Here is a 24,020-nt window from a genome sequence, read left to right as displayed (position 1 = left end):
GAGTCTAAATAAAACCAGTCTTCAATTTAGGGCATGTGCCAAGCTTGGTTGACATGGCTACTGAAATTTGTTGTCAAGCAGAGCTCAGAGAACAGAAGACCCAATCCAAAGTTTAGGCAAACTGGAAAGTAGAATAACTCCTCAAAAATCTGAGATTCCCAAATTTGGGATTCATACCACCACAGGTAATTTCACAAAAACTGATTTTCAGAAAGCTTGAACCTAAGTAGAAGGGAAAAAAGTTAATATCCTCTGAAGTCTCATAAGCAAAAATTTTCTCTAAAGTATCTCTGAATTATAAATTTATATTACCATGGTGGTCCAATAAACTTAAGCAGAAAATTTAGTTTAAACTTGTTCAGAACTGTTACTACTCCAAGACACTCAACAGAAACAAAGAAAAAATCTTTGATTCATTAAAGGAACAAATAATGCCAATCTTCCACAAATTATTCCAGTGTGTTTATAAGGCAAAAAAACAAACAAGAACAATAAAAGAAGAAAATTTGAAGCCAACTTAACTATTGAGCATAAAAACAAACATTTCAAACTACTTATCGATAAACTGAATATAAGGATATAATAATAATAATAGATTGTGTTCAAATTGGGTTCATCCCAAAAATACAAAGTCAGTTAATATTAGTAGACCAGTTATTCTAATGTAGGGACCTAACAGAAGCAGAAGATATTAAGAACAGGTGGCAAGAATACACAGAATAGCTGTGCAAAAAAGATCTTCACGTCCCAGATAATCATGATGGTGTGATCACTCACCTAGAGCCAGATGTCCTGGAATATGAAGTCAAATGGGCCTTAGGAAGCATCAATACGAACAAAGCTAGTGGAGGTGATGGAATCCAGTTGAGCTATTTCAAATCCTGAAAGATGATGCTGTGAAAGTGCTGCACTCAATATGCCAGCAAATGTGGAAAACTCAGCAGTGGCCACAGGACTGGAAAAGGTCAGTTTTCATTCCAATCCCAAAGAAGGGCAATGCCAAAGAATGCTCAAACTACTGTACAATTGCACTCATTTCACATGCTAGTAAAGTAATGCTCAAAATTCTCCAAGCCAGGCTTCAGCAATACGTGAACCATAAACTTCCAGATGTTCAAGCTGGTTTTAGAAAAGATCAGAGATCAAATTGCCAACATCCTCTGGATCACTGAAAAAGCAAAAGAGTTCCAGAAAAACATCTATTTCTGCTTTATTGACTATACCAAAACCTTTGACAGTGTGGATCACAATAAACTGTGGAAAATTCTGAAAGAGATGGGAATACTAGATCACCTGACCTGCCTCCTGAGAAACCTGTATGCAGGTCAGGAAGCAAGAGTTAGAACTGGACATGGAACAACAGACTGGTTCCAAATAGGAAAAGGAGTACGTCAAGGCTGTATATTATCACCCTGCTTATTTAACTTATATGCAGTGAACAACATGAGAAACACTGGGCTGGAGGAAGCACAAGCTGGAATCCAGATTGCCGGGAGAAATATCAATAACCTCAGATATGCAGATGACACCACCCTTATGGCAGAAAGTGAAGAGGAACTAAAAAGCCTCTTGATGAAAGTGAAAGAGGAGAGTGAAAATTGGCTTAAACTCACCATTCAGAAAAGAAAACTAAGATCATGGCATGCAGTCCCATCACTTCATGGCAAATAGATGGAGAAACAGTGGAAACCGTAACTGACGTTATTTTTCTGGGCTCCAAAATCACTGCAGATGGTGATTACAGCCATGAAATTAAAAGACACTTACTCCTTGGGAGGAAAGTTATGACCAGCCTAGACAGCATATTGAAAAGCAGAGACATTACTTTGTCAACAAAGGCCTGTCTAGTCGAGGCTATGGTTTTTCCAGTGGTCATGTATGGATGTGAGAGTTGGACTATAAAGAAATCTGAGCACCGAAGAATTGATGCTTTTGAACTGTGGTGTTGGAAAAGATTCTTGAGAGTCCCTTGGACTGCAAGGAGATCCAACCAGTCCATCCTAAAGGAGATTAGTCCTGAATATTCATTGTAAGGACTGATGCCGAAGCTGAAACTCCAATACTTTGGGCACCTAATGCGAAGAGCTGACTCATTTGAAAAGACCCTGATTCTGGGAAAGATTGCGGGCAGGAGGTGAAAGGAACAACAGAGGATGAGATGGTTGGATGGCATGACCGACCTCATGGACATAGGTTTGGGTGGACTCCGGGATTTGGTGATGGGCAGGGAGGCCTGGCTTGCTGTGGTTCATGGGGTCGCAAAGAGTCAGACATGACTGAGTGACTGAACTGAACTGAAAAGGTGAAATAAAGATAATTATATCATCTCAGGAAAGGCAGAATTCCTTAATCTGATTAAACAGCATCTATTCTGTAAAATAGACACCAAGTAGCATAATTGATCAGAGAAGGCAATGGCAACTCACTCCAGTACTCTTGCCTGGAAAATCCCATGGACGGAGGAGCCTGCTGGGCTGCAGTCCATGGAGTCGCTAAGAGTTGGACACGACTGAGCGACTTAACTTTCACTTTTTACTTTCATGCATTGGAGAAGGAAATGGCAACCCACTCCAGTGTTCTTGCCTGGAGAATCACAGGGATGGGGAGCCTGGTGGGCTTTCGTCTATGGGGTCGCACAGTGTTGGACATGACTGAAGCGACTTAGCAGCAGTAGCAGCAGTAGCATAATTGATAAATAATTGAAAACATTCTCTTGAAAACTGAGAACAGAGTAAGCCAGTCCTCAGTTATCACTTCTATGAACCACTGGAAGATATCAGCACATAAGACAAGATAAAAGTAAAAGCATAGGAATTATACATGAAAAAACAAAATTATATTTTTATTGCAGATGGTTTAATTACTTATGTGAAAAATATACAATAAATTATTACAATTAATGAGAGATTGGAAAAGATGTTGAATATAAAGTAACTACATCAAAGATCAAATACATTTCTACACAACAACATCAAATGACTTAAAAGAGAAATTTTATAAAATGGTACATCAAAATGTCATCAGAAATAGAAAATATATACAAGTAAATCTGTCAAAACATGCAGAAAAATCTTTAGAGATAAAAAAAATATTAAAACAGTTTTAAAGAAGGCCCCAAAATTCAGATCCATACCATGTTCATGGGTTAGAAGACTCAATATCATAAAATAATTCTCTATAAAGTAACCTATAGATTCAATGAAATTCTAACTTAAATTTATACAGTGGGACATGATGAGTTGATTTCAAAGTTAATATAGATTACAAAAGCCCAATGTACTCCTGAAGAACAAAACCATGCCAAGACTTGCATAACATCCAATATTTTGTGCAACTCAGAGATTCAAACTTGTTTTGCTTTACAAAAAACAAAACGTACTTTTCATCCTGTTTCATCCTTGGTTTATCTGTACCAGTTTCTCACACCACTCAGTAGCCAGCCATGGAGACATCATCTAGAACTCTTCCTTTTCTTCTGTATCTCCCGACCTCCACCCCAAGGCCCTGCAGTTACTGACTGGTCTTTTAAATAGAACTCCTCTTTTTTACAACTGCTGACACTGTGCAGATGCAAGCACATATCCTTCTACTCTTTTGTTTAATTTAAATTGGAGGATAATTACTTTACAGTATTGTGATGGCCTCTGCCATACACCAATATGGATTGGCCATAGGCATACATGTGACTCCTTCCTCCTGCACCCCCCTTACACCTTCCTCCCCACCCCATCCCTCCAGGTTGTCACCAGCTTTGGGTTCCCTGTGTCACATATCAAACTCCAACTGGCTATCTGTTTTACATATACATACATATATGTATATGTATGTGTGTGTGTGTGTATATATATATATATATATATATATGTTTCAATGTTATTCTCTCAAATCATCCCACCCTCTCCTTATTCCACTGTGTCCAAAAATCTGTTCTTTGTATCTATGTCTCCTTTGCTGCCCTGCATGTAGGATTGTCAGTAGTATCTTTCTAGATTCCATATAGATGCATTAATATACTATATTTGTCTTTCTCTTTCTACTTACTTCACTCTGTATAATAGGCTCTAGATCCATCCACCCCATGAGAACTGACTCAAATGCATTCCTTTTTATAGCTGAGTAATATTCCATTGTGTATATGTACCACAACTTCCTTATGCATTCATCTGCCTCTACTTTTCCTCTAACAAGTTTCCTTGCTCCTATTTGCTTCTTACTTTCTACAGCAAATATATCGGACAATCTTTCACATCCTCACTTTTCTTTATAAAATATGGCTGTTATCAACCCAATGATCTGTTTTAAACTTCAGTAAGTCCCCTTCCCACTGCCAAGAGGATCAAATAAATTCACACCCTCAGCTAGGCATTAAACATTGCACCTGACAGAATCATTTCTTGTCAAAGCCCAAACCCTTACATACCTTGTCATCTGCCCACAGTAGATTATTTACAATTTCCTGTACTTTCATAAAAGTCAATGAATCTTCAGAATTTGTTTTTATCTTAGTTATTTCACTCTAAAGTTTTGCACCACATATTCTCCAGGAAAAATACTATGACACTTCAAGATTCAGCTCAAATGCCACCTTCCCTTACAAGCTTTCTCTATTCCAAACATAATTCTATCCTCTGTGTTACCACAGAGTAACAGAATACCACACAGTATTTTGTTTGCAGTATTTTGTTTTATCACACTTCCATATTGATAACTGAAACATATGTTGCTTTTTTCCTGGAAGATAATGAAACCCTTAGAGTACAGGAAAACATCTTATGTATGTACCTCAAGCATCTTCTTAGAACATATCAGGTGCAAAATACTCGTGTTAACTTACATCTGTGTAGGGCATCAGAGCTTACCAAGACCTTGTGTGTTTTATCCTATCATGTTTTATGGACTAAGTATCACTACCCCCATGTTATAATTGAGAGAATTTAAGTTCAGAGATATTCAGTAAGTAGACCGAGATAACATACTTAAACACAGAAGAGCTAAGACTTACGTCTAGGTCTCCTGACACAATATCCAGTGCTCTTTAAACATCATTATCTAGATTCATGTTATTAATTTCTATCATATCTCACTATTTACTATTATGAAAGTTCAAGAATGAAAACTTCCTTTGGTAAAGACTTGGTTGAGAATTTGAAACCCTTTATTGCAGTGGCGGGGCGGGGGGAGGGGAGGGAGGGGAGACTATAAACAGGGACCTCTTTGATTGTCCAGTAGTAAAGAATCCACCTGCCACTGCAGGGGATATGGATTCAATCCTTGGCCTGGGAAGATTGCACATGTCATGAGGAAACAGCCTGTGAGCCACAACTGCTGAAGCCCACATGCACTGGAGCCCATGCTCTGTAAGAACAGAAGCCACCGCAAGGAGAAGCCATGCACAACTACAGAGTCGCCCCCACAGCAATGAAGGCCCATCACAGTCAAAAATAAATGAACTATGCATAAAATAAGTTAACTTATGATGAAGAGAATAGTTCCTTACTAGACAATTCAGTAAATTGGAAGTTTATGAAGTTTGATTTTGCAAAGATAATTATCATCATGTTCTTATGCCAAGCAGAATGTTTTCAAGGATAGACATGTGATTAATAGAATGTATATTTTGATGTGTCATGTATTCAGTAAAATGCTTAAAGCCATAAAAACTTTTCTGACATTTCCTTGCCTAAATTTCTTGTTCTTTCAATTATTAATACTGACCTCAAACTTGAAAGAATTGGACTTTTCCCATCCGGTGACCTTGTTCCACTCATCCAACATACAAAATCTGACTGAACAACACTCAATTCTGATGCTTATGTGAGATTAACATGCTCTGATAAGTATGTATGTGATGCCCATATAACTTGTCACTGTTTTGGCAGACTTTTACTGATTGATTGAGATTGGAAAAGAGGGAGGGGAAATTATTAATAAATTGATTCCAACACTAATTTTGGCAAAGTCAAGTCAAAGTCAGTGAACTGCACAGGCCATCACAGCTGCAACCTGGTGGCTGCCATGATTTGATTGGAACCATGAGAAACCTCAGGCTTTATCAAGACTGACCACTGAAGAGGTGCAAAATTTTTTCCCTTCCTCTCCATGTACAGTGTAGGTCATTGCCTCTGTGACTTCCTGGAATAAAAAGGAGCTCTTGCTCTGATGTCAAAGACACCAGGGTTCTGTAAGCTCTTGGACTTGAACAGGCTCGGAGTTTCTGTCTCAGAGACTGAGGGCAAGGAAAATCAAGGGATGTCTTCAAATTTACACAGAAATACAACAGCAAAGCCAGTAATAGAAATTACATTTCTTGTCTACCAGTCCATTTGTTTTCCAGTTGCCATACCACTAGGAATGAAGTGAAGTCGCTCAGTAGTGTCTGACTCTTTGCAATCCCATGGACTGTAGTCTACCAGGCTTCTCTGTCCATGGGATTTTCCAGGCAAGAGTACTGGAGTGGGTTGCCATTTCCTTCTCCAGGGGATCTTCCTGACCCAGGGATCGAACCCAGGTCTCTTGCATTGCAGGCAGACAATTTACCCTCTGAACCACCAGGGAAAGGCCATACCACTACCCACATATAATTAAATAAGGAAAGTAAAACTTACATTTGCTTTTTGAAATCACAGTAGAATAGTGTAAGTAAAAAGACTATGTATTTATCTATTTTATCATTTGTTTTTGCTTCTCCTAATTTGTAAACAAAGTTAACTACATACATTTCAATGTATTTAAGAATAAGGTTATAGTGTGGGGGAGAGAAATGTACTCTGGTAGCTAATGTGGGAAAATATGACCAAAAAAAGTTGAAAATCCTAAATCAAGATATTTGAGAAAAGAATAAATGGAAAGCATGATTGTCTCCTAATAATATTAGGTTGGTGTAAAAGTAATTGTGGTTTTACATTATTGAATTTTGCCATTTGATTGCAGGATATAGTCTTAAATAAACGTGGTTATGTTATACATCATTTTAATGTGCATTTCTCACTTTGTGTTTTTTTGTTAATGACTTATTATTTGCTGTTTATTTTATATTTATATTAGACTGTAGAAATGATATTAGACAAAAAGAAAATTCAAGCAATTTTTTAATTCAAATTCAAATGTATCATAAAGCAATGAAGACAACTCACAACATCAACAACGCATTTGGCCCAGGAACTGCTAATGAACGTACAGTGCAGTGGTGGTTCAAGAAGTTCTGCAAAGAAGATGAGACCCTTGAAGATAAGGAGCTTAGTAGTTGGCCATTCAAAATTGACAATGACCAACTGAGAGCCATCATCAAAGCTGATCTTCTTACAACTACTTGAGAAGTTGCAGAAGAACTGAACATTGACCATTCTATGATCATTTGGCATTTGAACCAACTTGGAAAGGTGAAGAAGCTCGATAAGTGCTTGCCTCATGAGCTGATCACAAATCAAAAAACTGTCATTTTGAAATGTCCTATTCTCTTACTTTATGCAATAACAACAAATCATTTCTCAATCTGATTGTGATGTGCGACAAAAAGTGGATTTTATACGACCACCAGCGATGACCATCTCAGGGGTTGGACCGAGAAGGAACTCCAAAGTGTGCTAGTCACTCAGTTTTGTCTGACTCTGTCACCATGGACTGTAGATAGCCAGGCTCCTCTGTCTGTGGAATTCTCCAGGCAAGAATACTGGAGTGGGTGACCATTCTTTTCTTCAGGGGATCTTCCCAACCCAGGGATCGAACTCCGGTCAGGAAGCCCTGGGTCAGGAAGATCCCTGGAGAAGGGAATGGCTACCTACTCCAGTATTCTTGCCTGGAGAATTCCACAGACAGAGGAGCCTGGCAGACTACAGACCACAGGGTTGCATAGAGTTGGACATGACTGAGCGACTATGTTTTTTATTTTTTTAATTTTCTTTGCTTCCCTGGTGGATTAAATGGTAAAGAAGCTCCAAAGCACTTCCTAAAACCAAACTTGCACCAAAAAAAAAGGTCATGGTTACTGGTTGGTGGTCTGCTGCCCCCTGATCCACTACAGCTTTCTGAATCCTGGTAAGACCATTACATCTGAGAAGTATGAACAGCAAGTCAATGAGATGCACCAAAAACTGTAATGCCTGGAGCTGGCACTGGTCAACAGAATAAGCCCAATTTTTCTCCATAACAACTGATCAGATGTTTTACAACCAATGCTTCCAAAGTTGAACAAATTGTGCTACAAAGTTTTGCCTCATCCACCATATTCACCTGACCTCTCACCAACTGAATATCACTTCGTCAAGCATCTTGACAACTTTTTGTAGGTAAAAAGCTTCCACAACCAGCAGGAGGCAGAACATGCCTTCCAAGAGTTCGCCAAATCCTGAAGCATGGATTCTTATGCTACAGGAATAAACAAACACATTTTTCATTGGCAAAAATGTGTTGATTGTAATTGTTCCTATTTCAATTAATAAAGATGTGTTTGAGCATCAGTTCAGTTCAGCTGCTCAGTCGTGTCTGATTCTTTGGGACCCCATGGACTGCAGCACACCAGGCTTCCCTGTCCATTACCAACTCCTGGAACTTGCTCAAACCCATGTCCATCAAGTCAATGATGCCATCCAACCATCTAATCCTCTGGTGTCCCCTTCTCTCCCTGCCTTCAATCTTTCCCAGCATCATGGTCTTTTTCAGTGATTCAGTTCTTCACATCAGGTGACCAAAATATTGGAGTTTCAGCTTTGGCATCAGTCCTTCGAATGAATATTCAGGACTGATTTCCTTTAGAATTGACTGATTGGATCTCCTTGCAGTCCAAGGGACTCTCAAGAATCTTCTCTAACACCACAGTTCAAAAGCATCAATTCTTTGGTGTCCAACTCTCACATCGATACATGACTATGGAAAAACCATAGCTTTGACTAGATGGAGCTTTGTCAGCAAAGTAATGTCTCTGCTTTTTAATATGCTGTCTAGGTTGGTCATAGCTTTTTTTCCAAGGAGCAAGCATCTTTTAATTTCATGGCTGCAGTCACCATCTGTAGTGATTTTGGAGCCCCCCCCAAAATAGTCTCTCACTGTTTCCATTGTTTTCCCATCTATTTGCCATGAAGTGATGGGACTGGATGCCATGATCTTAGTTTTTTGAATGTAGAGTTTTAAGCCAACTTTTCACTCTCCTCTTTCACTTTCATCAAGAGGGCTCTTTTTTGTTTGTTTGTTTGAACTTAGAGTGATTTAAAATTCATGTTCTGAAACCGCAATTATTTTTGTGCTGTGTGTGTTGTGCTAAATTGCTTCAGATGTGCTCGACTCTGCATGATCCTGTGGACTCTAGCTCACTAGGCTCCTCTGTCCATAGGATTCTTCAGGCAAGAAACCTGGAGTGGTTGCCGTGCCGTACTCCAGCGGATTTTCCTGACCTAGGGATCAAATCCGTGTCTCTAAAGCCAATTACTTTTGTACCAACCTAATAGCTTATATTTCATCCTAGCACATTGGAAAATAACAAAGTCTACAAACTACTTAAAAGTTGTTATGCTTTCCACAAAGCTTTATCCTCATATATCATGAGTAAAGAAAATTTCAGGAAAAATTTACAAGAATATATATTCTGATTATCATAATTTACAATAGTATCCATTTTCAAATGGTAAATTAAAATTACTTTGACATACAAACATATGATTAATAAACATAAAAACTGAGGAAACCAGAAGGGAAAGAGACACGTGTACCCCAATGTTCATCGCAGCACTGTTTATAATAGCCAGGACATGGAAGCAACCTAGATGCCCATCAGCAGAGGAATGGATAAGAAAGCTGTGGTACATATGCACAATGGAGTATTACTCAGCCATTAAAAAGAATACATTTGAATCAGTTCTAATGAGATGGATGAAACTGGAACCTATTATACAGAGTGAAGTAAGACAGAAAGAAAAACACCAATACAGTATACTAACGCATATATATGGAATTTAGAAAGATGGTAACAATAACCCTGTGTACGAGACAGCGAAAGAGACACTGATGTATAGAACAGTCTTATGGACTCTGTGGGAGAGGGAGAAGGTGAGGAGATTTGGCAGAACGGCATTGAAACATGTATAATATCATGTATGAAACGAATCGCCAGTCCAGGTTTGATGCACGATACTGGATGCTTGGGGCTGGTGCACTGGGACAACGCAGAGGGAGGGTATGGGGAGGGAGGAGAGAGGAGGGTTCAGGATGGGGAACACAGGTATACCTGTGGTGGATTCATTTCGATATTTGGCAAAATTAATACAATATTGTAAAGTTTAAAAATAAAATAAAATTAAAAAACAAAACAAAACAAAAAACTATACATTAACTATCATTTACTTACAAATGATAAAATTAAGACTACACTAGGTCAGTCAGTCATTGTATCATTTTTCATATTTCTATAAGTATGTATTCACAGTAACTGTTCAATAAAGTTTTGGTGAATTGATGAATATTTGTAGCTTAGAATCATCTGTAAACTTAGCTCTGTGTAAACATAGGGTTGTGAGTATGTAAGCTCTTTAAGTTAATTCACATGACAAATGAAACCTGAACTAGAAATTACTGAAGGACTAGTCAGGATTCTCTTCACACATTAGGCAAAAAGAATTTAAAATTATCAATAGATTAAGTGTTTTAAGCATCTGAGCAAATAGCCAGGAGAACAAAGCATGAAGGATGTTTCTATTGCTTATCTCTGATACCTTACCAAAGAAAAATGTCTGTCTGGGGTATTAACCTCTCAATTTTACATTTAGAGGACTTGAGATATGAATACATTTTTCATATATGACAAGAAAAAAGAACTTTATCCCACAAATGTTTTTTATAGATTGTTTTATTACATGTAAGCAGCTGCAATTTTTTAAAAAATTCTCTACTCCTACATATTTATGCTACTATGAATAAAAATTACACAGTTTACTATGTTCCAGAGTGGTTTTCACTTCACATTCATTTAATTCTAACCATGAGAATCATAATGTCATTCCCATTTTATAGATCAGAAAACTGAAACATAAAGCTGTTAAATAACTTGCCAAAAGCCACAAACAGTTACTATGTGGTGGGTACAATATCAGAATTCATGTCCATGTCACTCCAAAGTCTAAGTTTTTAATAGATGCACTATTCTGGCTGCCCTGAAATCTTTTAAAGAATATAATTTTTGAAGCTTAGCCCCAAGTTGCAAAAACGTACTCATACCAAAAGAAGAAGGAGGAGGAAGAAAGGAAGAGATAGAAGAAGAGATAGAAGAAAAAGGAAGAAACATCATGGCAACACATGGAATTCAGAATTCTAGATTCAAAATCTGATTCTATTACTGTGTGACAGAACACATGTTATTATAATGCCCTAAGCTACAGGTACCATTCAACACAGAAATAAGGGTATTAAGGGGTACTTGTTTATGAAGCATATGGTTTTGTTTAAGATGCTCCATTCCACCCTCACATACTCTAGAAATCTTTTCTTTTTGTAAACATTTAAATCCTGCAACACACTGGATATTTAGTCTATAATCAGTATCTTCTTTCTGTATTTAACTCTTGTTCCCTTATATCCCTAGTAAACTGCTCACAATCTTTTTACCCATAGAAACATAATGCAACATGAGGCCCTTGATTTTTAGGTCATTACTTCTGTTACCCATTCCAGATGGCAAATCCTAATTATTCTTCCCTTGATGACTGCCTGTGGGCCACACTCCATTCTTCTCTTGGGACTAAAAACTAAACATGAAAGGAGAACTTCCCCTCATTCTTAGGTTTAAAACAAGTTTTATCAGTGTTGTTCTCACTCCTTCGTTAGAGAAAAGGTACAAGCAGAAAATCTTCTTCCTAGAAAACATGATAATTTGCTAACAGCAATCTATTTTCTTATAAGAATTATTATGTAGTCAATATTACACATAGTATGTATTTTAAATGTGACTGACTTCCTACTCTTAGTAAACCAGACTGGAGTCAAGTTTAGTTAACCCTATGAGCCTTCAAAGCTTTCAGGTTTTTGACCTGAGGGCTTTTAGCCAAGTTGGGATTGAAAAGATAAAGTTCTTTCTCACAGCATGTTTGTTTTCTCAAAAGCATTCACACATCATTTACATACATAATGTACACTGTAAACCACTTTCCTGAACAACCTGCATTTGAAAGGATGTTCTTCACATTCTTTATGGGGTCATAAGCAAGAGTTCAATGAATACTCAGAAAACAATCTAAATCGTGAAACAATTTAATGGTACCACACAAAATGCAGGTCCTGTGCCAAGAACCAGACATTAACGACTGAATTCTACTCAAATCCAACTCCTCCCTTAAACAACATGGAAAGCCTGCTATCACAATTTATATACCTGGGGCAACATATAGTAGTTTTTCCCCTACAATACTTTGCACTCAAATATATCTCTATTAGAATTAGTCATATTCATTTTCATTTGTCTTTTACACAGTTGGGGTATTTCATTTGTGACTCTACACTTAGAAAATACTCTCTTGAAAGGGAGTAGCATCTGCCCAATACTCCACACGATTGAAAGTATTGGCCTGACTTTAACAATATAGAAGGGCACCCCACTCCAGTACTTTTGCCTAGAAAATCCCATGGATGGAGGAGCCTGGTAGGCTGCAGTCCATGGGGTTGCGAAGAGTCGGACACACTGAGTAACTTCACTTTCACTTTTCACTTTCATGCATTGGAGAAGGAAATGGCAACCCGCTCCAGTGTTCTTGCCTGGGAAAATCCCAGGGATGGGGAAGTCTGGTGGGCTGCCGTCTATGGGGTCGCAGAGTCGGACACGACTGAAGTGACTTAGCAGCAGTAGCAGCAGCAGTATGTGGCTTATAGTTGTTTAATGGACTTCCATGGTGGCTCAGACGGTAAAGTGTCTGCCTACAATGAGGAAGACGGGGTTCAGTCCCTGGGTTGGGAAGATCCTCTGGAGAAGGAAATGGCAACTCACTCCAGTACTCTTGCCTGGAAAATCCCCTGGACAGAGGAGTGTGGTAGGCTACAGTCCATGGGGTCGCAAAAAGTTGGACATGACTGAGCGACATCACTCACTCATGTGGCTTATCAAATGCAAGAATGTTGAAGGCAAGATGTATTCTCACTGAAAAAAAACTACTATGATGAACAATCATGACACAAATACTATCATTTCAATTGTCAGTCTTAATACTTTTGTGCTGATGGGAGAGCCAGTGAAGGCGATTCTTAAGACGAAAGGCATCAAATATCAAACCTAGGGTCAAGTTCTCACTACTTATCAACTGGGATGACAGCCCAGCCACTGGATCCTTCTGTGTTTCAGTTTCTTCATGTGTCCAAAAGGGTTAAAAATCATGTTAATTGATAGGGATATAGTGAAGAGAAGAGACATTTTACAATGTAAAAATATGAGCTGTGTTACTTTGACATGAGTCATGAAGGCAATTCCTAGATATGTGAGGTATAATAGGGTCCAAATATTTATTGGGAGAAGGCAATGGCACCCCACTCCAGTACTGTTGCCCAGAAAATCCCATGGATGGAGGAGTCTGATAGGCTGCAGTCCATGGGGTCGCTAAGAGTCAGACACGACTGAGCGACTTCACTTTCACTTTCCACTTTCATGCATTGGAGAAGGAAATGGCAACCCACTCCAGAGTTCTTGCCTGGAGAATCCCATGGACGGAGAAGCCTGGTAGGCTGCAGTCCATGGGGTCGCACAGAGTTGGACACAACTGAAGTGACTTAGCAGCAGCAGCAGCAGCAATTTATTATCTAGCAAAAGAACAATCTAGCTCTTTTCTAATTATGTTTGATGCTTTTCCCTGGGGTATCTTAAAGGTTTAACTTTTATGCAATGAAAGATACTTAGTAACACAATAACCTGAGTGCAAAACACAAACTATAAACTTCAACTAGAGGCACTTGGGTCAGATAGATCATGGGAAGAGGGATGGAGCTCCATCCTTTCAGAATAGTCTGTCCAGTGAACTGATGTCAAGGTAATTCTAATGCTGCTTAATAAACATTTTAAATACATTCATGGTCAAAGAGAATTCTGAGCTTGCTCATAACAGCTGCCAAGCCAGGGTCCGCTCGAGTTGCTGCTGTGGCGCACAATCCAAGTGCTGACAATTTAACATAAGTGAGAAATGTAAGGAATACAAAAACTATTCTACCTCTTCCCCACCCATCACACAAACTAAACATAGGAAGTTCGTCAACACAGAAGAACACCAGGTGATGATAGTAAATATAAGGTTTGTGTCTCCACCTCCTTAATAACTCCCTGATTTGTAAAATGGTGCAATGTGTTAGAAATTGTTGAAATGTCATTCTTAAACATTAAGATGAATGCTTTAGTAGCATATTAATACATAAAATTAGATTTTGTTTTGAAAAAAATACTATATTTGGAAGCACTTCTGATCATCATGGTTTCAACTTTTTAGAACTACTACCATTTGAGAAATTTTGTTTTGTTTTGTTTTAATATGGTCAATGGCAAATATTTTAGGTTAAACTATAAATATAAATTTCAGGAGAAGAGCTGATTAAGACAAACACCTCAGTGGCTCACTTTCTGAATCTCAATTAACACTTAATTTACCATACTTCTTAATACAAATGTAGCCTGACTGGATTAGCATGCATTTTGTAAGGAGCTGACAAAAGAAGTATTCCATTAGCCAGCTCATAATATCTCAAAATTTAGTAGTCAATATCCCATTTTCAGGGCTAATGATAACAAGAACTAAATAAATAAACAAGGAGGCCTGTTTCTGATTTCTGAGAAAGAAGACATTTTATGCAATTCATTCCATAGCTTTGACACTGTATTTTTTTAAAATGTTCCTCTCATATCATTTTTTAATAGATAACTAAAGGAAATAAACCACTGAAATCACATTGCTAAATCACTCTATTGTATCCAGGGTTGGGGAAAGGACTCTTTCTCCTTAATTTAGGAATGATAAGTCCACAATTAATTAATTCCATATCTTGGAATATGAAAGAAGTGTAAGAATCCTCAAAATTTCCCTAGTATAGGAAATGTCACATCCCTAGGAATCTTGCCAGGCACCTGAGCCCCAGCCTACCCCAGGCATATCTCATGGGCTCAAAATGCTGTGGCAGGAGAGGGTGTCCCTACAGTTCGGGGGAGAACAACCCCCTTCTTCCACGTCCCCAGAATGGTCCCAGCATGGTCCCAGATGTTCCCAGCAGGATGTGCAAGGTTGCATTTTAAATGGATTATTCCCTTCTATCTTTTCTAAGCATTCTTAGAAAAGCTTAGGGAAGGTCCTAGTTTTAAATATTTTAAGCATATGTGCTGATATGCTATTAGAAACAATAGGTAACAGTTTAAAAAGAAAAAATATATATATTAATGATAGTAAATCACTAGCATTTGATACTATCTACCTGAGTTCTAGGAACATTTAAGGATTAATCTCTGTCCAGTACATTCACTGATTGAGAGACCTAAAGGATCATTAATGTGACTAATCTCCTTAAAGTATACAAAGAATATGGTGGTGGAATTACAGGCAAAGTAGTCTAAATTTTAAATCAGGGAAAGTTGCTAAAACATACAAAATAGTACTCATACATATACAATGGGGGGTTATATGGTTTTTGTAGAAGAAATTATACATGGTATATATTAGACATTTGTAGAAAAATGTGCCATTATGAGGGCAAGAGTAAAAGTTATGGACCCTACACACTTTTAAATATTCCACTATGGTCTAAGGAGGCCCAAACAGAGAAAGGAAGCCTCAAAGACCATCTACTTGAATGGAAACCATAAAGGTTCCATGAATTATTACACAAACTACCTCAGAGAATGGATGCAAGTTAAATTTTAAGTTTGCAAAGCACACTACCCTCTTCAGAGATAAAAAGTGGGAAGATCTCAGGAGACTGTAAAATGCAAGCAAAAAGGAGCTTTAGAGCTGTATTAGTCTGAGAGGACATATTTAAGAATAAAACAATCTATCTTATTCCTAACTATTATCAGTAACTGCCAGTGGTGGGCCGAAAGAAAAAGAAAAAGAAAAAAATCAGTGTGGCCCTCAGGACAAGAGCTAAAGAACTACTACTGGCAAATGATGAATAGAATTCAACTATATAGAATTCTTATCTATCCCTTTTGCAAACACTGTATTTTGATCATTTCTGAGTGGGCAGCAGAGGCAGGAGGAGAAAAACAATCAAGACCTGGGGAATGAAAACTAAAACAGAAGAGATTGTTTAAGAGAAGCAGCTCTATAAAATGCATTTTTAACATGAGAGTTTGGCCACCTAAAGTGATGCCAAGCAATAAATACATGTTTGGATATTTAATATTATATTAAGGCATAGAGTTGAACATCAAATTCTAAAATGCCATACTTAGGAGGCTGCCAAGGAAGCTGGAAAGTATAATATTAAGAGCCAAAAAGTGATAAGATCTTACTGAGAGATGATAAATTTCTGAAAATTTCCCTTAGAATTAGTATACTAGAACACTGGTTATGAAGAAAAGCAAAAAAGAATAACCCTTTACAATGCCAAATGCCAAATGCCTATTTCTAATAAACAAGCCACTCTAAGGACAAATTCAGCCTTGCAAGTCACTGACCTTTAATCATGCTCGGATTTTTTCAAGAAAAAGAAACCATTTACTCAGAAGATTAAAGGTAGGAAAGTCTTGTTTTCAGGGTATTCACATTTGTTTAAGAGGATAAAGATAACCTTGCTAATTAGTCTTATCAGCCTCCACTCATCATTCAAAATTCTAATTTCTTCAGTCTCCCTCTTTAGATATTATATTTTCAATTGTCTGTGATTTCCTGACATCTCCTTAAATACAAAAAGAGAAAAGGGAGGAAAGGATGGAGGGGGTAGGGGAGGGAGGGAGGAAGGAAGGAAGGAAGAGGGTAGAGAGAGAATACAGAGTTGGTTTCGCACGTAATCTTTTCCAGGTAATCTCTGGACAAATATGAGAGATTAATTTGCACCCCAGATTTGCCCAGACTCTTCACAGATATTCACAGACACTCAGATTAACACCTATTGGTACAGCACAACCATGAAACAGGACACCTTAGTCTCTGTTCTGGAATGACTTCCTGCAGTATCAGCTTTCCAGCATCTCTCAGGACCCTTCTGAACTAGAGAAAGTAAGATAAATCTGATTGCAAATTTAGATAACTATGTATTGTGCTGACATCTTAATGTGAAAGATAGACATTCTTTTGAATTATCTGCATCTTTGTGTCTGTTTATATAGAGAGGTAAATTATCTATTTTCTGGACTAACAGATTTGGCTATACAAATACATCTGAGGTTGTGCTACACTGACTTACCTAATTCTGTTATGTAATCCCTACATCGAGTCCAACCCTTTTGGGACCCCATGGACTGTAGCCTCCTCTATCTATGGGATTTCCCAGGCAAGAAAACCAGTACAATATTGTAAAGTAATTAACCTTCAATTAAAATAAATAAATTTATATTAAAAAAAAAAAAAAGAATACCAGAGTATGTTGCCATTTACTTCTCCTTGGGATCTTCCAGATCCAGGGATTAAACCAGTTTTTCCTGCATTGGCAGGCAGATTCTTTACCACTGAGCCACCAAGGAAGCCCCTATCTACTTTTACTTATATCAAAAATATATTTCTAAATCAAAGTTAAATTAACAAAAGTCTTCCTTTCTGTCCTATAGTTTCATGAACTTGAAATCAGAGTTCTGAAAGGTATACAAGTTATATTGCTTCACAAATATACTAAGAATGGCACAACTCTAACAAGTTATAGTGGAGAATATTTCTTCTTAGATACCACTTGATCTTGTTAGAATGAGATGTAGATGAGGGATGAAGATCAATATTAATAGTCTATAGATATGAGGAGGTATTGAGAATTTTACAGATATCTAACAATGTTAATCCATTCCTGTGATAAACATTAAAAATCAGTTATGATCTCTGTCCTCAAGGACTTTATATTCTCACTATATTTAGCAAAGTGAAACTGTTCTTAGTCATTTCATTAATGTCAGATAAAGCAAATGCATTTCTATTAGTCTAGACTCAGATAAACCTGGACAAAGTTCTACTCTTCACATTTCAAGGAAGTTCTCCAAAAGGCCAATTAAGAATGGAGTGTAATTGTTTAAAACAAGTGAACTTTACAGCCAGGAGTCTTGAAATCAAGTTCTGGGTAATCTTAACAAATTGTTTGACTTCATGGAGCATCTGTTTTTCTATCTGGGTAATGGTGGCATTAACAAATTCCACCATTTGGAGTGTTGTATTGAGCTGAAATAATGTACTCAAGTGCTCTGAAACTATAAAGCTATGCTATCACTATGACATCAAACCACCACATAGTTTCAGGAAACTTAGGACCCTTGTTTCTTTCTAAAGAGAAGGGCACTTATTTTTCAATGGGCCATAACCTCCACTCACCTCTTGGGGAAGGGCAGATCAAAGGTACCCTGGTATCTGGAGAGCATCCTCTCTTGCTTTTTGGTTATCTTTCACATATTTGTCTTCATCTTTCTTATTTTAGTGGCCTTCTTTGACTGGGATTTCAATGTACTATGAATTTTCCCTGTTATTACTTTTATTTCTCTTATATAGTACCAAAAGGTGGCACTAAGATTTTGCTACACTTTAGCCAAGATAATAAATTAAAGCCTGTCACTTCACCAAGTTAAAAAAGCAATGATAATCATTTGAAAGTATCTCAGTTTGTGGCTGTGCTTCTCAATCTTCCACTTGGACCATTCTTATTTCTCTTTTACTGCACACATGTATAGGTTTAGCTCTTGTACACAAAAATAGGGAAGAAATAAAGTTAGAGTAATAATCCATTCAAATTTAGTTTTATTTTTGTTTTATCTTCAATAGCTCTGTTCAAAAACAAACCATTAGTAAAGGAACAATGGATTGGTTCAAATTGGGAAAGGAATATGTCAAGGCTGTATATTGTGACCCTGCTTATTTAACTTATATGCAGAGTACATCATGCAAAATGACAGGCTGGATGACTCACAAACTGAAATTAAGATTGCCAGGAGAAAAATCAACAACCTCAGATATGCAGATGACGCCACTCTAACGGAAGAAAGTGAAGAGGAACTAAAGAGCATCTTGCTGAGGGTGAAAGAAGAGAGTGAAAAAGCTGGCCTAAAACTCAATACTCAAAGAACTAAGATCATGGCAACCGGTCTCATTACTCCATGGCTAATAGATGGTGAAAAAGTGGAAACAGTGACAAATTTTATTTTCTTGGGCTCCAAAATCACTGCAAACAGTGACTGCAGCCATGAAATTAAAAATACTTGCTCCTGGAAAGGAAAGCTATGACAAACCTGGAGAGCGTATTAAAAAGCAGAGACCTCACTTTGCAGAAAAAGGTCTGTAGAGGCTAAGCTATGGTTTTTCCAGTAGTCATGTACAAATATGAGAGTTGGACCATAGAGAAGGCTGAGTGCAGAATAATTGATGCTTTCGAGTTGTGGTGTTGGAGAAGACTCTTGAGTTCCTTGGACTCCAAGGAGCTCAAAACAGTCAGTCTCAACTCTGAATATTCATTGGAAGGAGTGATGTTGAAGCTGACGCTCCAATATTTTGGCCACCTGATGCAAAGAGCCCAACTCACTGGAAAAGACCCTGATGCTGGGAAGGATTGAAGGCAGGAGGAGAAGGAGCAACAGAGGATGAGATGACTGGATGGCATTATCGACTCAGTAGACATGAGTTTGAGCAAACTCCAGAAGACAGTGAAGAACAGGGAAGTCTGGCATGCTGCAGTCCAAGTGGTTGCAAAGAGTTGGACACGACTTAGCAACTGAACAGCAACAGCAAAGGAAAAATAAAAGTAAATACTCTTAAAGTTGTTTTTTTTTTTTTTTTTCTTGCCTGAATGTTTATGTGCTGAGGAAAATGTACATTTATGCTTGAGATGTGTTTCAATATACTTAGTACAAGTAAACTGTAAAACTTCAAACACTCTTTAGACAAAAAGAACACAGGTTCACAGACTCTTTTGAGCAATTTCTAAAGTTAAGTCTGAAACAATGGAACTTCTGAAAATGAATTAGTTAACTTTTGACATGTCTTATATTCATATTTCGGAGAAGGAAATGGCAATCCACTCCAGCGTTCTTGCCTGGAGAATCCTGTGGACAGAGGAATCTGGAGGGCTGCTGTCCATAGGGTCGCACAGAGTTGGACATGACTGAAGTGACTTAGCAGCAGCAGCAGCATATTCATATTTTAAGTTAATGATTTTTAAAAGCATAAGCTTTTACTTTAACATTCAGAGAAAACTATATTTATTTTCCTGAAATAAGACCAAAATTGGCTGAATCTTTCACACAACCGAGCATCAGCGAATAGATGTTTTCCTAGACAAGTTTGAGAAATAATATACTTCACTTTTACCTTACCTAAAACAAGAAAATTTTCAATTTTCACCCAGTCGCAAACATTATTCAAAACAAATTTCTCAATAAAAGGTAGGTTTAGGGAGATGTATAGTACTGAGTTCTGGCAGCCCAGCCTCTAGCAATCCACCACAGCCGAAAGGTGTCTTGGTCCTCTAAACCATCAAGGAAGGCCCAGGAAACTTCTGGTGGGATAGGCTGAGGGTTAAAGGTGATGAGGAAACATAAGCAAAATTGAATTAAATCAGAACTCGAAATTCCAGACTGACATGTTTCTGCTAAGCTACTCCAAGTTTTGAAGAAGTACGTGAAGTAAGAGTGAACTGAGAAAGATCTGATAACCTGAACCCATATACTGCTTGTCATTAACATACTCTCCTTGTTAGGACAATGTGTCATCAAAGGTGCAAATTAACAGGGGAATTTCCAGCATTTTCCTTCATTTGCGTACATCTTTCTTAACTTCAGGCTCAAGAGAGGTCAAAAGAGGTGTGGAGTCACATGCAGACCACCCGCATAGAATCTACTTTGGGGATTTTGCCTCCCCCTTCCTCTTGAGATGGGGCAAAACGTGCTGTCTGCTCACAGACTTTCACTGAATCGGGCCCAGCAACCTCGTGACCACTTTCCTCGCAAGAGAATGGTTGGTCCACCAACCCCTGGTCACCTTGGCCTCAACTCAGCAGATCAGGGCCCGGGAACAGGGCATGTGTCTCAGACTTTAGGCTGCAGGAGCAGGGCCGGGCGGAGTGTCCGGGTCCCACCGCAGGACCGGGATTGAGGGAGAGAGAAACAAGCTTGAATGGGACGGCAACTTGGAAGTGTTTTTTAAGGTTTCCTGAAATGGGCAAACGCGCGGTTAAATCCATCCAGCTGGGGAGCTTTCGAGGGCATCCCATGCCTTCTGTTCCTGGAACGCCCACAGGACCCTGGCCGAGAGGGGGCGAAGGTGTCCCGACTCTAAGCCCGCCCGCCCGGGCACCAGGGCGGCGCCGCCCGCGGAGCGCAGGGCCGCAGGCGCCGGGCTCTGAGCCCTAGCGGCTGCGTCCGCAGCTCGTCACGCCGCGCCGGGGCGGGGGTGGGGCGGAGGAACTACCGGAGGTTCCAAACTTGGAGACCACGCTCCGCACCCAGTCCCGCCGGTGCAGACCTGCGGCTGCGGGGGCCGCGCGGCCCCTCGGGGTGGGGAGGGGGTAGGAAGGAGACAGGTGAGACCCGGCGCCCTCCCAGCGCCAGTGCCCCCGCCGTCCTGCCCTGAGAGGGCACTCACCGGCTTTGCACGGGTCCTTGTAGTCCAGCGCCTCCGCTTCATCCTCTCCGTAGCCACCAAAAGTGTAGTCATAGTCGAGGCCAGCGCAGACCCGTAGTTCCGCGCAGAGGACAGCCCCGGTGGCCGCCAGCCACGCGAGCATCCCCGGGGAAAGCCTCTCCAGCCCCATCTTCCTCTCGAGGAAGGGCACCGGTTCCTGTCCCCGCGGAAGGCTCCTCGGCGCGGCCCGGCGCTCAGGTGTCCGGGGACATGGGGCGCCGCCGGGCGGAGAGAGGGCAGGGCGACCTGTCCCCCGGCGCGGGCGAGGTGGCGGGCGGGGGCAGGTAGGGAGCGGGTCCGGGCGGGCGCGCGGCCAGGCTGTCTCCCGGCGGCCGTCCTTTCAGCTACTCAACGGCTCGGCTGCCCCAGGCTCAGGTTCTCGGGCTCAGATCCCGCGTGTACCCCGCACCCGGACCCGATGCCGCTCTGGAAAGACAAGACCAGTCTTCACATCAGCGCGTCTGAGCTGAAAGTGGGGGACCGTGGTCGCGGGTGGGGAGCAGACATTCCTTTGCCGCCAGACCTTAAAAGCCGCAGAAGCAGCAAAGCAAGACTGCGAGAAGAGCTAAAGTGGGAGGATTTGGGGATGCACTGTTTGTCTTTCCCCCCAAGGCTGTCTCTTTACCCTCTTCCTAACTTGAAAAAAAAAAAAAAAAAAATCTTCACGGCATCTAACCCAATCACTTGCATCCTGCTTACTTATTCATACAATCAGGGTCAGGATCCGGGCCACAGCCTCCTCTCCGCCTCCTTTCGGTAGCCCTGTAGGAGCAGACAGACACGAGTGCGCCGAGAATTCCATTTGTAATTTACTAAAGATAAAAATGAATATATCATGCACTGCGTCCACGAACAGCAGTTAATAGATGATGTACGTGCCAGCCGAGAGCGCCAGACCGGGGGTGGGCCAGGGATGCTGACAACTTGGCTCAAACCTCCACTTCCTCCCCAACACAAGCAGTTTGCGTCTCCCCTTTGCCGCCTTTGCCTCGGTACAGCCCGAGGGGAGGAAAAATGGGCCTCCGCGACCGAGGTAAAGAAACTGACTGCTTTCAAAGTCCCACAACCAGCAAAGTTTTCCTAAGAACTGAGATCCTCAGAACTGCAGTTTAAAAAAAAATCCAAAATCCAGTTACAGATTGCAGCAGCAGGAAACGCGAAGACCTAGCCAAGGGCTGCGCTGTGGCTCACGCGGGCTCAGGAAGGGAAGTTGGAAGGAACACTTGGGAAGCAAATTTTCTGTGACAGCTCTGGCGCCCATGCCCAGAGTTGCTCAGTATCCTCTGGCTTCAGTTTTACTTCGGAGGAGAGTGTGTAAAACCTGGCAGCAGGATTAGCGAGGTAAACCACATGTCAGCCTAGCAGACATAGGACAAACACAGGCTGTGGGAAATTGGGGAGAAAAAAAAAATCAGAGGAAATCTCTGCAAAGCCCCTGTTGTGAGCAATCCCTACATCTGCAAGTAGTTTCCAAAATAGGTGAGAGGACTTCTTCCCCAAATTTCCAAAGGACTCATGATTGGGAACCTTGCCTTCTCCAACTAAATCTTGAATTTTTACTTTCTCAGGGATTTATAAAAAATCTTCTGTTGCCTTTATATCTTAAGATTTAAATGTCCCCCCTTTTCTGAGTTACCATCAACATACACGCTCCTCTAGAGGAAAATATGAAGAAAACCACACCCATGTGCACACACACACATACACACACACACACTTTTGACAGGTAGACCCAGTCTTTGGTTAGGAGATTGGACTCTGTTTTATGCTTATTAAAGAAAAATTAGAGGCTAAACTTAGAAAAGCTATCAGTTACTTTCAACTTAGAGTAAAAATGATGGGAAGATTGGGTAGAACTGAATGAGTCCATGTTCCTGGCAAAACTGGGGTTTTCTCAAAAGCTGCTACAGTGATGGAACCTCTCCTCCGTAGATCTCAATCTTCTCACCCCAGGTCATAGAACAGAGAACAGTTCTGGAAAGAACATGTTCGATAAGCAAGTAGAAGTATTTGGTTTTGAAATCTCTTGCTGAGTCATTCTCAAATTCTTTTACATCAAAAAATGTTTGCATAATTAATAGTGGTATTCCTCTAGTGCAAGGCTAAAGAAGAATGCATTTTGCTTAGCCTATTTGAAAGCCTAGGAAATACAACTTTCCTTTAGAGGATCCTCTTAAACTGCTGACTCCCTCCTCCCTACTGCCAGACCTTTAAAATGTCCCTTGTTAATCTAAATGACTTACAAACATCTCCCTAGACTATTTAATCATATGTGAA

General features: G+C 39.9%; 1 protein-coding gene across 1 annotated transcript in view; it reads right to left on the bottom strand.

Annotated features, from left to right (window-relative positions):
- Positions 1-22,783, bottom strand: part of TLL1 (tolloid like 1) — a 339,971-nt gene extending 317,188 nt beyond the window's left edge. The window contains exon 1 of the mRNA XM_019978057.2: positions 21,705-22,783. Coding sequence (XP_019833616.2) covers positions 21,705-21,873 — 169 coding nt within the window. The 5' untranslated portion in view covers positions 21,874-22,783. The remainder of the gene's footprint in view (positions 1-21,704) is intronic.
- Positions 22,784-24,020: the final 1,237 nt, after the last annotated feature.

Source organism: Bos indicus, chromosome 17 (genome assembly GCF_029378745.1).
Source record: "Bos indicus isolate NIAB-ARS_2022 breed Sahiwal x Tharparkar chromosome 17, NIAB-ARS_B.indTharparkar_mat_pri_1.0, whole genome shotgun sequence".
NCBI classification, from domain to species: domain Eukaryota; kingdom Metazoa; phylum Chordata; class Mammalia; order Artiodactyla; family Bovidae; genus Bos; species Bos indicus.
This window is presented reverse-complemented; position numbering and strand designations above follow the sequence as displayed.